This window comes from Miscanthus floridulus, chromosome 16 (genome assembly GCF_019320115.1).
Source record: "Miscanthus floridulus cultivar M001 chromosome 16, ASM1932011v1, whole genome shotgun sequence".
Lineage (NCBI taxonomy): Eukaryota > Viridiplantae > Streptophyta > Magnoliopsida > Poales > Poaceae > Miscanthus > Miscanthus floridulus.
The window spans coordinates 3,709,886-3,724,788 of NC_089595.1; the positions used below are offsets into that span (position 1 = coordinate 3,709,886).

The 14,903-nt window shown below is 43.4% G+C and overlaps 1 protein-coding gene across 1 annotated transcript; it reads right to left on the reverse strand.

The window, feature by feature from the left end:
- Window positions 1–4,559: 4,559 nt before the first annotated feature.
- On the reverse strand, window positions 4,560–9,118 carry LOC136511980 (importin subunit alpha-1b-like). The gene is made up of 11 exons (XM_066505982.1): window positions 8,797–9,118; window positions 8,574–8,670; window positions 7,753–7,844; window positions 7,522–7,653; window positions 7,236–7,421; window positions 6,989–7,152; window positions 6,814–6,892; window positions 5,710–5,838; window positions 5,333–5,463; window positions 4,851–5,216; window positions 4,560–4,760 (listed from the first exon to the last, which is right to left on the reverse strand). The coding sequence occupies exons 1-10, from the start codon at window positions 9,013–9,015 to the stop codon at window positions 4,853–4,855; spliced, it is 1,593 nt and encodes a 530-aa protein (XP_066362079.1). The 5' UTR covers window positions 9,016–9,118; the 3' UTR covers window positions 4,560–4,760; window positions 4,851–4,852.
- Between the last annotated feature and the right edge of the window lie 5,785 nt (window positions 9,119–14,903).

Genomic DNA, 14,903 nt, shown 5'->3' on the forward strand with positions numbered 1-14,903 from the left:
GGATATCAATCTCCATCAATTATCAACTACCTCGAGCCTCTTACAGGGGACTTATTCACGGCCCGATATGCTGACTGCATATTTAATGAGGACCATTTCCCGGCATTAGGGGGAGATTTTAAGTACCAAAACGAATGCCAGGAAATCATCTGGAATGCCCAAGGCATTCCCCCCTCAGATCCACGTACTCTAGAGACTGAACAACAAGTTCAGAAAATCATAAACTTACAACATATTGCAAATAATCTGCCAGAAACATTTATTGATTATAAGGGTGTCACTAAATCCTCTTATCCTGCTCGCAATGCGCCCGAAAGAGTGGAGGTACCAATAAAAACCATTCAACCCCCACTTCCAAAGAAGAGGGGGAGAAGTACGGCCGCTTCTAAGGATAATGCTACAAGTAAGTGTCCGAGGACATCGAGGGCTAAATCCTCCAAATCAGTAAATCCAAACCAACCTCAAGTTGGTAGACACCCAATAGTGGATAAAAATCCAACATCAGGACCAAATCCACAACCCGGATCAACGGTGCATCCAAATTCTGATCCTGGGATATCGGAACACCCTGACTCCATAGTTTTGGGAAATGTTGAGTCAAATAATGGGGTGAAAGAAATTTCCATCAATTACATAGATTCTGGAGAATCATACGATCGTAAGACTACTGTTGTCGACATGTACTTCTCCGCAGCAATTGTAGAAATCTTTCTCAATGATCCAGATCCCAAGACCATGGCAGAGTGCAAAAAGCGCTCGGACTGGGCTCAATGGAAAGAAGCAATTCAAGCTGAGATAGCTTCGCTCACTAGAAGAGGGGTATTCACATCTGCAATATCTACACCTTCTAAAGTCTTTCCTGTAGGCTTTAAATGGGTTTTCGTCCTGAAACGGAATGAGAACAATGAGGTGGTGAGATATAAAGCAAGGCTAGTAGCACAAGGGTTCACGCAGAGATCCGGCATTGATTACAATGAAACCTATTCTCCAGTAATGAGTGGAATTACTTTCCGATACTTAATATCATTAGTGGTTCAAAATCATCTATCTATGCAGTTGATGGATGTGGTGACAGCATATCTATATGGGTCACTTGATTCGGACATATACATGAAGGTTCCCGGTGGAATCCAAATTCCGAATCCAAACGCAAATCGCAACATGTATTGTGTAAAACTACAAAAGTCATTATATGGCTTGAAGCAGTCGGGACGAATGTGGTACAACCGACTGAGTGAATTCCTTCTAAAGAAAGGATACACTAACAATGATGATTGCCCATGTGTTTTTATTAAGAAATCTCGAACGGGATTTTGTATTATATCCGTGTATGTTGATGATTTAAATATCATTGGCAGCCCAAAGGATATAGATGAAGCAAGCAAACATCTAAAGAGGGAATTCGAGATGAAGGATTTGGGTAAGACCAAGTATTGCCTAGGCTTACAACTTGAGCACCGTTCTTTAGGGATTTTAGTGCATCAATCAGCCTATATCCAAAAAATATTGGAGAAATTCAATATGGATAAATCATACCCTAATAAAACTCTGATGGTTGTTCGTTCCTTAGAAATAGGGAAAGATCCATAGGGAAAAGTTGTTGGGACCAGAGATCCCATATCTCAGTGTCATTGGTGCACTTATGTATCTTACAAATTGCACCAGGCCTGATATCGCATTTGCAGTGAACTTACTAGCTAGGCATAGTGCGGACCCAACTCATCGTCATTGGATGGAAGCGAAGGGTATCCTCAGATACCTTAATGGCACAAAGGATATTGGTTTATTCTTCAAGAAAAATTATGATCCCAGTATGATTGGTTATATTGATGCAGGTTACTTATCTGATCCTCATAACGGAAAATTCCAAACAGGATTTGTATTCCTACATGGAGGTACAGCTATTTCATGGAAGTCTTCTAAGCAGACTCTGACAGCGACCTCTACTAATCATTCTAAAATTATTGCTCAATAGGAGGCATCACGAGAATGTGTATGGCTTCGCAGAATGATTAACCACATACAACAGTCATGTGGTATTGGTTCAATTGAATCACCTATAATTATCTATGAAGATAATTCCGCTTGTGTTACACAGATGCAAACAGGTTACATAAAGAGCAATATCACTAAACATATTGATCCTAAATTGTTTTATCCCCATGAATTACAAGAAAATGGGGAAATAAACATCTTGCAAATCAAGTCATGTGATAATCTCGCTGACCTGTTTACTAAGTCCTTATCAACTTCTGTGTTTCAAAAATTGGTACATGGAATTGGTATGCGGCGACTTTGTGATTTGCCAGAATCAGGGGGAGATATCTCCTAAATGTTAACTTGTACCAGCGTCATATTATACTCTTTTCTTTCACAAGTTTTACTCACAAAGTTTCTTGTTAAAGTTTTTAATGAGGTAATATTAACATAAGCATGTGTCATATTTCCTATTTTCCCCACCGGGGTTTTTGTGGGAAATATCAAAGACACATATTGCCCTCACAACTCATCCATGGTTTTTCCCCGAAAAGGTTTTTCATGTGAGTTATCCCAGAGGCAATACCAATAATATGTCGTTATATTTTCTCCTAATTTTTCCACTGGGTTTTTACAGGAGTTTTAGCGGCATATCACTTTATATTGCTCCTCATATTTTTTCTAAATGGTTTTTGGGGGAGTTATCTATATGTCGTATCTCCAATATTTTTTTCGACTGTGGTTTTTAATGGAATACCAATGACATAGTGGTTTATTTAAATCACACACATGTATACTATTTTCTCCTTATTTTTCAATAAGGTTTAAAGGAGTTTTTATGGCATATCTATACATACATATTCCTCAGATTTTTTCCAGAGGGTTTTTCGAGGAATCTCAGCTTACAGCTGCATTGATCTCAAGGAAGATTCGATCAAGGGGGAGTGTTGTGAAATGGCACCCCCTGGCCGAAGGGACGCATCCATCCAAACGACATTGTTTCACAGGGATGATCTCATCCATTGATAGAGACAGTTAGGATTAGTATAGACAGTTAACCATTGTCACCAAAGGGACATGTCCTTTGGACACTAACAGTTGTGTCCGTACGGACACACTCCTTCACTTTGTATATATATATCTAAGAGATCAATGAAAGCAAGGGTTGTTCCCAAAAATCATTGTTCATTTTCATTATCTTTAACATTTGTAAGTGCTGGTCTCCGGCTATTTGCCTGCATTAAAAGTTTAATGCGACCTTACTTTAAAAAAAAGCAAAAGAAAACTCAAACTTTTAGCTATCATTTGGTGACTAAAGCCTCTAAACTTCAGTGACCCCTTTTAGTATGGGTGTTTGGTATTTTAGTGACTAAACTTTAGTGACCCAAACCAAACACGCCCAAAGGCTGCGAACCAACCTTGAACGAAAAGGGTCTGGAACAAAACAATGGAAACATCAGGGGAAAGGTGGGAACAAAAGGGGAGCACACAGCCATGACTCCATTGCCAATTGCCACCCACCCACAGTCGCACCTTATTAGCATTGTCGCAGCAGCGATGAGACCTACCACCACGGCAAATAATGACATCAGACATAGCTAGGCATAACAGGAAACTATCCTGACCCCCCTAATCTAAATAATCCAAGAGCCGGAAACAATCTGCAGCCGCAACCGTTTGGCGCCCCACATGCACGCCAATCATTGGGCCATGGGCTGCCAGCATGATTGGGAAGAGATCAGTTGCAATCATCACATCATACAAGCATCGCCACGATTAAAAACACGTCCAAGATGTTCCACGGCCCAAAGCACAATTTTATAAATAGTTAACATGCACGATATAGATGAAACAGAGCAGACATGCACGGAAATTCATTCTTTGATTTCATTCCATTCAGTTGCTACACCAAATTCCAATGGTTTGTCATGGTCATACAACGATAGATCAGGTTCCACCATAAAACTAGGAACCATATAATAATAACCTCATAAAAATGTCACACAAATACCCCTGGCCTTCTACTGTTCTTGATAAGCATGGAACTTTCAAACAGTGGCAAATACACAGGCAAGGAAACACGACAAGTGACTACAACAGACAAGACGACATGACAGAACCACAAACCTGTGTATAATACACAATAAACCAATGAATTAGACTCAAAGAGACCAGAATGGGACTCCCAAAACCTCATTTGACGTTCGCCCCATTCACGTGTCCTTAAATCCGGCTTGATCCGCTTCTTTTTTTTCATCCGAAACAGTGTTTTCCTCTCACAAATTCCTCCAGATTCATCCAGATTCCTTCAGAATTCCTCCAAGCGAACGGGGCCGTTATGTCTTATAAGTTGTGCCAATACTCATTGCAACATGTTATACAGCACAGGAACCACTTCGACAAAAATCGACACATTCCCTACCTTTCAAGGCTTTCTACCTCATCAAACAGGTAAAACAATATAATTCATTCGTGCTATATGAGGCAAAACCCAACTCCCGACAACACCTGCGACTCCATGCTTCCCACCATTAGGTGGTGGTGGGAGCAAGAGCCCAAATGATCCAACCCGCTGACCTTGAAGACTGACCACTGACCAAGCTGCACCACTGGTGATGCAGCCCAAGGACTGACCCTGCTGCTGACTGGGACCGACATGACGACTCCCTGAGACCAGACCAATGGGACCCAACCACGACTTGGACGACGCGACTACCCCACCTCTGACTAGCCCCAAGCACTAGCCAAGGCATAATGGCACAGTCGCCATTCCAAATGGGCATCTGCATGTACAATATCACATCAGAAATCGGAATTTGCACACACCGTACACCACCCATCTTTTACTCAAGACCGCTAGAGAGAGAGCATACCTTCAGCCAAAGTTGAATCCACCTGATGGAACAGAGGGCTGGTTCCCAAAGTTGAGGCCATTCTGAGGATTGTCGCCTGAGGGCATGGCATCGTCTTCCTCCTCCAGCCAGTAGGATTCGAGCATCTTGACAGCCTTCTCATATATCTCGGTGTTGTCATGGCTCTGCAGGTTCTCAATCTTGTCCAGGCCCTCAGCATCATCAATCATCTGTGCGTAGACATTGACATCGCCTCCACCAAGGTTTTTCTCTGCCTCGCCAACCTTCAAGATGTTCTCAAGACCCTCCAAGCAAACTGTTACAATTCTGGGATCTGGGCAGACAAGGAGGTCACAGAGTGGCTTAATGCAACCCTGGGCAACAAGGTACCAACATTTTGTACAGTAGCCAATGTTATCACATATGTTTTTTTTTAAATGAAGCATGCTACTTACAAATAATACAACAAACTTAGAAGATAATGTTAAAATTACATGTTTACATACTTGATCTGATCATGTGTGCCACCAGAAGTGGCATTTGAAATTGCCCACGCTGCTTCTTTCTTGATGTCAAATTCAGCAGTTTGCAGAAGTTGCACCAGAGGTGCAATTATGTTTGCATTGATCACGGCCTGTAACCATATGATAGTAATTTAGGAAAGAAACCAAACAGAACAGAGCAGTTCAATAAGAAGAAACCAACCAGGTGATATCATTGAAGTTACTGGGACTATGGGAGAAAATGTTTGTTTATTGAAACAATTTTCAAGTCAACCATCAACTTTTTAAAAGAAATACCATAAGCTAATTCAATTCAAATATGCCCATGATTGTAAATAAAAGACTTGATTTATCAACAGAACTTTAAGCAGACAAACCTGAATCTGTTTCCTGTTACCAGCTGTGATGTTTGAGATCGTCCAGCATGCTTCTTTCTTGATGATTTTCCTGTGGTTGGCAGTCAGGAGGTTCAAAAGGCATGGAAGTGCTTGATTGTCAATGACACACTGTAGGAAGGAGAAATACTTAGGTTCAGTGGAATATATTCCGTCAATATGGTACAACAGTGTGGAAAGCTAATTTTGAATATTTATTTCAATGAAATTGGCAAGGAATTCTTGTCATCAAGGCTGGAAATCAGCATGACCATTTTTTTTTGCGGGGTAACATGACCAATTACATGTACTGTGTTAAAAGTTAGCTTAGCAATCTGTCATTGCCAAGACCTACAACCAATAGGACCTTTCTAAACAGTGCTGTGAAAGTGCATTTGTACTTATAAACTAGCATTTGAACTATAACAAAGAACAATTTCAAAGGAACTAGAACCTTAGATTTAACAAATCAGCCAATTGATTCAACATCAACTTAGTATGGATAATTTTTTAAAAAGTAGATCCATCTCTACAGGAGATCCAATCAGGTAACTTAGGCTGGAAGAATCATGAAGTGTATAGAGAGATGCCCTGAAAGGGCAGAAGTATAGATACAAGAAGAGAGGGGGAGAGACACTAACATATAGATATGAACGAAATAATATAATATAATACATGTTATTTCTTGTGTGTGTGTGTACAAGTTTCTGCTCCATGACAATATTGATTTGACTGCTAGATAATGTATCTAGCAAATAAAACTGTTTAATCAAACTTGTAGCCCCAATTAAACAAACTAGTATGACAATGTACACGCTGATGCGACTTCCCCCTGTCTGACACCAGCATGGACCCATATGGTCACCATGACTAATCATGTCTTCAACATCTACAATGCTACCCAGGACAAAAGAAGCTTTCAAATCTAGTCTAGGCCAGTATTGCAGCTACATCACGGAGTCAAGAACATCAATACAAGGGTAGACTGATTTTAACAGATGACAACACATTCTGACTTGCATTAATTTAGCAACAGCAGGATATACATCAATGTAGGGAAAAAACGAAAGCATTAAAAAGGAGGTCCAACTTGCCAATTGAGTTTACCTGAGTCTGCATGTCATCCCCAGTTACAATGTTACCCACCGTGCGCAGAGCAGGAATGAGTACAGAGGCCGAAGGATGCCTAAATAAATATTCAGGTGTTATGATTTCAATCATTGATCATGGTAAAACTTTAGAATGCTACAGAGAAAACATATATATATAAAATTGCACTTACATCAGAAGTTCCACAAGGCGAGGGAATACGCCAGATTCAATAACAGCTTGGATTTTGTCATTAGTCCCATCAGATAGGTATGAGAGAGCCCAGCAAGCATCAGTTAGGACCTCCTCGTCCTGAGAGTGGATAAGGCGCTGCAGTGCTGGCAATGCTGGTTTGACCTACTCAAGCATCAACAAAACAATATCATTCAAAGAATCAACTTTGGCCAACACAACAAAAAGAAACAATCCCAGATAAAAACCTGATCGAAGTTTGGTTGTGGCTTCCCACGGCAGAAGTTGGAGAGAGTCCATGTGGCGTTCCTGAGCATCGAGAGCTTAGCATGCTCATTAAGCTGCTGCAGCAAGGGGAATAGCCCACCATGGCCAAGCACCAGATCACGGCACTTCGGGGAGTCACCAGCAACATTACCTAAAGCCCACACAGCCTGCAAAACAAAAAAAAAAAGAAAAGAAAAGAAAGAACCTAAGCATCACTCTACATAAGTCTCGTATAGAAGAGAGTAACTCTTGTAATTCAGTGCATGCCTGTTCACGAACATCCTCGCTGTGGGAGTTGAGGAGCTTGACAAAGATGGGCACAGCACCACTCTCAACCACCACCTTGGTGTTCTCTGATGTGCCTGAGGCAATGTTGGTGAGCGCCCATGCAGCCTCAAACTGCAGCATAAGTTATATACATAGCAAGTTGCCACCGATTAATAAGAGAGAAAATAAAGTGAAGCCATATGATTTGATCAGTGCGACTGTTTCCCAGACCTGGAGTTGGGGATGGTCCTCACGTGTAAGGAACTCAATAAATCGGGGCACCACTCCTGTGCTGATCACCTCCTCAATTGGTGGACTACGCTCTAGAGAAATTGAAAGAATAGTCAAGCAGCAAGGTACCACTTGACAACTTTCATATAAAAGTTGCAATGGAGTTAAGAACGGAGTATCATGGGCTCATCTAGATTCACCAGCAAATACAAAAATCCCACAGGATAATAAAAGCTGTTATCTAGGATGTACAAGAATATGAAGAGACATGCAGCCTCCATAACCTTTTTTAGCCCATTCTCACCAGGCTCAAAAATTACTGAAACAAGCTATACTACTGAAACAACTATATATACATGGATGCAACAATAATTGCCCCAGCAGCCAGCAGAACACTACTGAAAAAATAGAATAATTATTCATGAAATCAATTGCTTTCGGGAGCATAACTTTTTTTTTAAACAAACTTCCTGGCACACATGGTCATAAGCACGTTGCGGAGGCCATATGGTAGGGTTTGTGTGTGTTTTTTCTGGACAGTAAATTTAAGCAGTAGTAGTCGAAAAATGGGAGGGTATAACAACTAATTTTGCCACCTGCAATCCACAAGTCTAAGACACGTATACCATATACGACAGTTACCTTTAAGCACCTAGCCACAAGTCTAAGACACGTATACGACAGTTACCTTAGCACCTAGAACTGGCCATACGCAGATACCCTCACGCATGGCCTAATACTACTCTGACAAATCGCCCAAATCTCACCGCTAAACTCTATCCATCCGGAAACGGTAACTGCACATAAGATCCGAATCTCACCTATGGAGAGCAGCTTCCTGAACTGCGTGGTGGCCTCAAGCTGCACGGCGGGGTCGTTGGAGAGGACGGCCTGCACCATCGCCGGCAAGCCATCGAGCTGCACAAGCAGACAACAAGGAGAGAATCAGATCCGAACCCGTCAGATCGAGTACCACCCCCGTCTCCCAAACCCTAACGAAGGGGGGCCGGATCAGATCGGGAGCGAGCCAGGGCAGCGCCGCACCTTCTGCTGGAGCGCGGTGGAGTGGCCCATGGGCGGGACGGCGCCGGCGGCGGAGGCGGGGAAGCCGTCGCGGCGCTTCTTCTGGAGGCTCTCCTCGCGCTTGGCCTTGCGGATGTCCACCATCTGGCCCTCGCGGCGGCGGCGGCTCTCCTCCGCGTCCACCGTCTGCTTGTAGTTGCCCTTCCGCATCTGCTCCCGCTCGCTCGGCCGGAGCGACATCGCGGCGAAACCCTAGGGGGGACCCGGCGGCGGCGCGGACCGGGGGGGGTGCAGTCGAGACTCGTTCGCGCAGCCAGGCACGCACGCACGCACACACAGTCGATTTCGAATTGGGGAACGGGAGGGGAGGGAGGGGGTTGTGCTGGTTTAGTTTCAAAAACTTTTCCAAAAAATGCTATCGAATCTTGCGATATATGCATGGAGTTTTAAATATAGACGAAAAAAAATTAATTGCACAGTTTGTTGAAAATTACGAGACGAACATTTTAAGCCTAATTAGTCCATAGTTAAACAATAATTGCCAAATAAAAACAAAAATACTACTGTAGCTAAATTCTCAAAATTCGCGAACTAAACAGAGCCATGGTCTTGAAGGTGGGGGAGGTTTATATAGGCGGCGGCGTTCCAACTGGGGGTAGCAAAGGAGGGCCGGTGTGAACGGGGTAGTAGCACGGGACATTGGTAATTTGGATGGGAGGGAGATACGGCGGTTTTGCACGGGTGAATATGGACGTGCAGTATTTTTTCTTCAAGGCCTTTAGGTCTCGTTTAATTCCTTTTTTAAAATTTTTCATCTCATCACATCGGATATTTGACACATATATGAAATATTAAATATAGACGAAAAAACTAACTAATTACATAGATTGCGAAAAATTTACGAGACGAATTTTTTAAGCCTAATTAATCAATGATTTGACAATGGCGTGCTACAGTGAACATATGCTAATGACGGATTAATTAGGCTTAATAAATTCGTCTCGCGGTTTTCAGACGAGTTATGTAATTAGTTTTTTTTATTAGTATCCGAACACCCCTTTCGACATTCCATAAAACATTTGATGTGATACCTAAAATTTTCACCCAAGTAACTAAATAGGCTCTTAGCATGACTTCGGCTACCGCGGCTCTTGCGTAGAGGACTGCCAAACGGCTCTTGCCCAGGTTCAAATATCCATGGAATTTTTTTGTTAACCGGCTTCGTATAATTCAAAAACATAAGTTCTCTTTAAGCCTTTTGCTCGCTATTTCCTCTGGAACAAAAGTATCGAAACCTTCTGCACATCATGCAGGATTTTACAGCCTGTACTTTTCTAGTTAGCCATAAGGATCGGACACCCATATTACAAGCGTTTCGAAAGAGCAATAACCATTTTTATATTTTGAAGCCAGAAGCCTAAAACACATGACTTCTTTTGATGTTTCATAAACTTCATATAAATTATTACAAAATTATTATTAGAGTTCTTTTTTTTGTCAACTATTTTTTTTAAAAGGGTTTCATCTTTACAAGAGAAACTACTCCACACGAGCCAGAGCTTTGCCAAACTGATCTTTAGAGTCATATGTACTCATTATTTTCTTATCAAAGCTACTCCATCCGTTCCAAATTATAAATCGCTTTGACTTTTTTTGTTCATCTATTTTACTATGTATCTAAACATATTATTATATCTAGATGTATGGCGAAATGGATATACCAAAAAAGTCAAAGCGACTTATAATTTGGAACGGAGGGAGCAGTATATAAACATGCACATAGTAAGTTGTAGGTTCGGCTTGCCTTCATCTATTTCAATATGCTTTAGAATCAAATTTTATACCATGGCTAGACGCACACTACTTTTACTTGTATAGTATGGATCACGGATATGACGGTTTTTATCTTTAATTCATCATACTACTACTCTTAATAAAACTGACCAAAGCTCTTATGCTCAAGGGAGTCAGGAGCATAGGCATGGACGGATGGAGGAGAGAGAGATAGACCGAGAGAGGGAAGAATTTTTCTCCTTTTTAATTTTTTATTAAGTATAGTAGACTAGTAGCAGACATGCCCATGCATTTCTCAACAGTGTACAACTTGCGTCATATGTTTCAATGTCTTGAAATTGGTCTATTCCAATACGTCTAGAAATCAGATTTTGTCAATGTACAATGACTAGATACATGCAATTTTAACTTGTATGAGCATGGATCCAAAATAAGACATTAAACCAATAAGAACTCTTAGTCTTACCTCTAGTAGTCTTATGTCTAATCAATCACATATTACTGCTCTTAGTAAGATCGGTTAGGACTCTTATGCTCCAGGAGTGGATCACAAAAAATGGGTCAAGAGAGAGTAATAGATAAATAATTGGAGGAGAGAATTTTTCAGTTCTAATTGGTGTTTATTTGGATCTTATTTGAGTTGGGACTTGATTGGGAACAGGCAGCATGAAGACTTTGAAAATTTGCTGGAAAAAGAGTGACCGGACGCTGTACCGGACTCTGAAGTCCAGCGTCCGGTCAGTTCGCAGGAGGTGAACTGCTGCTGAAGGAGTGACCGGACGCTGAAACAGTGTTCTCCCAGCGTCCGGTCAGAAGGCGATCCAGCATCCGGTCGATCGAAGACGAAGGAGACTGCTTGCACCGGACTCTGGCTGCGTCCGGTCGGGGTTCACCGGACGCGTCCGGTTGCAATTCCAGAGGTTTTGGACCTTACTGGAATCGACCGGACATTGGGTGGCAGCGTTCGGTCGCTGCCACCGGAGTGTCCGATCAGTAGAAATCATGCGGGACCCGGATTCTTTCTCCGTTTCCTTTTCTACTCCGCGGGGAACCCCCATATAATCCAAGCGCGTGTTGACCTAATCTTTATCCTCGCCGCGACGTCATCCCTGAGCCGCCGCATCATGCCATAGCTGCCGGATTCACCACCGCCGCCCCACGCCCGCGACTGCGCTATCCGGCGCTCGCGCCGGCCTCGCGCGCCACCGCTCGCTCCCACGCCAACGCCGCCCAGCTCCCACGCTGTAACACCCCGGTGTTATGCCTGCTTCAAAATATTTGAAACATGTTGTGAAACCTGAATGTTACATACCTTTGTTAGAATTGTTTTACCCTGATTTTGCTTGCTAGGTTAGTAAAACATGTTTGGCTACTATTGTAAATCATCTAGGGTTATTTAGTTCAATTTTTGGAGCAAGGTTTGTATTCAAATTAATTCAAAATTTTGCTTCCAAAGTAATTTCCCAAAAAATTAGGATTTTGAGTTAAACATGAACTTTGATTTTACAATTTAAAATCTAGAAAGAATTTGGCTTTGGTCATAAAAGCAAAGTTGTAGAGAATTAAATTCTAATCAACTTTCATTTTTGGTACATTTTCAAAAGATGTCATTTTCTTGCTCAAAATAATATTTGAAAGTTGGCATTTAAAAATTCCTTGAAATACAAATGAAAAAGGGCTTTTTCTCCTTCGCGGACCGCCGCTCAGCTTCCCGGCCCACGGCCGAAGCCGGCCTGGCCTGCGTCCCCGCCTGCCGCGCGTTTCACCCCGGCCAGCTGCGCTTCGCCGGCCCAGGCCCACGCCGCGGCCGCTCCCGCGCGCAGCCGCGCCCGCCTTCCCCGCCAGCCCGACCGCCACGCGGCGCCCGTACACCGGCGGCGAGGGGCGGTGCCTGCTCCGACCAGCCGCGCCCCGCCTTCAAAGCGGTCCGAGCGTGTGCACGCAACCCCACTCCGTCACTCCACTTCGCCTGCCTCCCTGCCTCTTGCCCCGCAGCAGCAGCAGCCGCGCCCGAGCTGCCGAGCTCGCTGACGCGCTCCGCCGACGTCGAGCTCCCGCACCACCGCGCCATCCCACGATTCACGCCGCCCGCAGTTCCGCCTCGTCGACCTCCATCGTTTGCGCTCGCCAGAGGCTGCCGTCGTCGAGGTGAGGGCCGAACCTGGCGCCTCCTTCCTCTCCGGTGAGCATGCCGCCGTGGCCGCGTGGACCCCCACGCCGTCGGGCCAGCGCCGTTGTGCCAGTCGGTGCGGCTCCACGCGTTGAGCACGCTGGCACCCCCCCCCCGCGCGCCATGGAGGGGCTCGCCGTCGGTGAGCACCGGCCGGCGGAGCACCTCCCCTGCCACTGGGTCGCTGACCCGCGGGGCCCAGCCGCAGTGGCTGGCGAAGGCCCCGGGTGGCTAGCCAGTGGGCCGGTTGACCCGCTGGGTCCCGCCTGTCTGTCTCTCTGGCACGGGTTTTGGGTGGATAACCGGGTGGATCTAGCAGATTTGAGCATGAAGTTTAAAAGGATTTCAAAAATGATTTTTCAGAATTCTATTTAAATGCTTTAGAAAATGTTTGTGTACTCCTTTTAGCTCTAAATCTGTTGGAATAAATTTTGCTAGGTTCCTTATCACCAGATCTACTTGGGAAAATTTTGCATGTCATTTTTGGGATACTTTTCTGTAGAACTTTATTTAATCATGTATATTGCTGATAACTTGAAAAATGTGTAGAAAAATCTATAGGCTTCAGAAAAATATGATTCCAAGTTTGTTAATCTTCTTATGTAATGTACTTTCTAGGAAAAATATGTGTCATGCTTGTGCTGTAGAAAAATTTTGAGGTGTAGTTCAACTGCCTTTAATGGCTGATTTTTGTTATTTTAGCTAGAGAGCAAACTTTGTATAAAACATGTATGTGATAATTTTTATACAGTCATTGTATGCTATGAAGAACCTAGGAAAAATACTAACTCTGTTGTTTGACACTTTTCACAGTTCAAAGTATTTTTATGTTCATAATCCTGCCATAGCTTGTTATTTTTGTGTAGGCTAGTCCACTCATTCAAATACCATGAAAATCTAATAGTAGACTACTTAGGGTAGTACTACGCTATAGTAATTTTCTAAGATTTTTCTAAGCAAGAAAAATAGATATTGCTATTCAAACCTATTATTAATTAGGGTTTAATTAAGTGTTGCTTTTTATGGGATTAAGAAATTAGTAAAGCTTTGGTGTATCTTTGAAGCATTTAATAAGATGTGTTGACTTAACATATTAGTAGTAGAAGAGAATGCAGTAGATGACATGTGCTTGTAGTATATTTTCTTGGATGATGTTGACTACCTTGCATTCAAACATATCCATTGTATTCATCTCATCCGATGCACCGATTGCATAAGCACTTACGCACATTGCATCATACAGGATCACAAACTGAGAACCCAGTCGTCATACCCGAGGAGCCCGAGGAGCAGTCGAGGTGCAGCCGCAGGAAGTGCCGAAGCCGACGAGGAGGACGTTGAGGAACTTCCGGAGTGCCCCGATCATCGTCCGAGCTCCTTCGAGAGAGGGCAAGCCCCGGAGCATTTTCTCCCGGTTTGCAATTATTAATCCAATGCTTTACTTTAATTGATGCATTACGTTCAGAAGTTGTTTGCAACCGTTGCTGCATTATACCTTGTTTACCTTTGTTATACTATATCCCTTGTTACCCTGGTATCCGCAGTCGAGTCAATGCTTAGCTGGCTTAGACTGGTAGAAGTCGGGTGATTTCCTGTCACCTGCGAGCTATAGGTGGTTACCTGGATCTGCTTGGATGACTATGAAGTCATGGTATAACTAAGTGTTAAATGAAGTTGAGACCGGACGGAGACTTGCAGAGTTTTGGACTGTAGTGTTTCCGTCTGTGTCGATTAAGGACCGACCGTTGTTGGGCCTCGAGTCATGTTGAACGCATGCCTTACATTTAGCTGGCCGGATAAAGTACCTTCCGACCGCGAAGCTGGGAGATTATTCGGGCCGAGTAGATTGCCCGCAACGCACTGTGCTGGAGCAGGTGTGGTAGGTACACGGGGACGAGATGATAAGACCAAAGTGCAGTCGGTCGGCCCCCGGGTACATGTGGTTCCTGGCAAACTCGAGATTCTTGGATAGTTGACTCGGTGATCAATATCTCACTTTAGCGGGTGAGTGAGGTTTGTGTAAGGAATAAATCACCAGCTGGTTAGGAATCGATTCGAATCGCCATCGCTCCTGGATAGTGAGCACTTGACTTGAGTTACTTCATCGTAGTAAATGTTTATGGAACACTTGGACAGTTATAGTAAATATGACAGTATGGAAGTT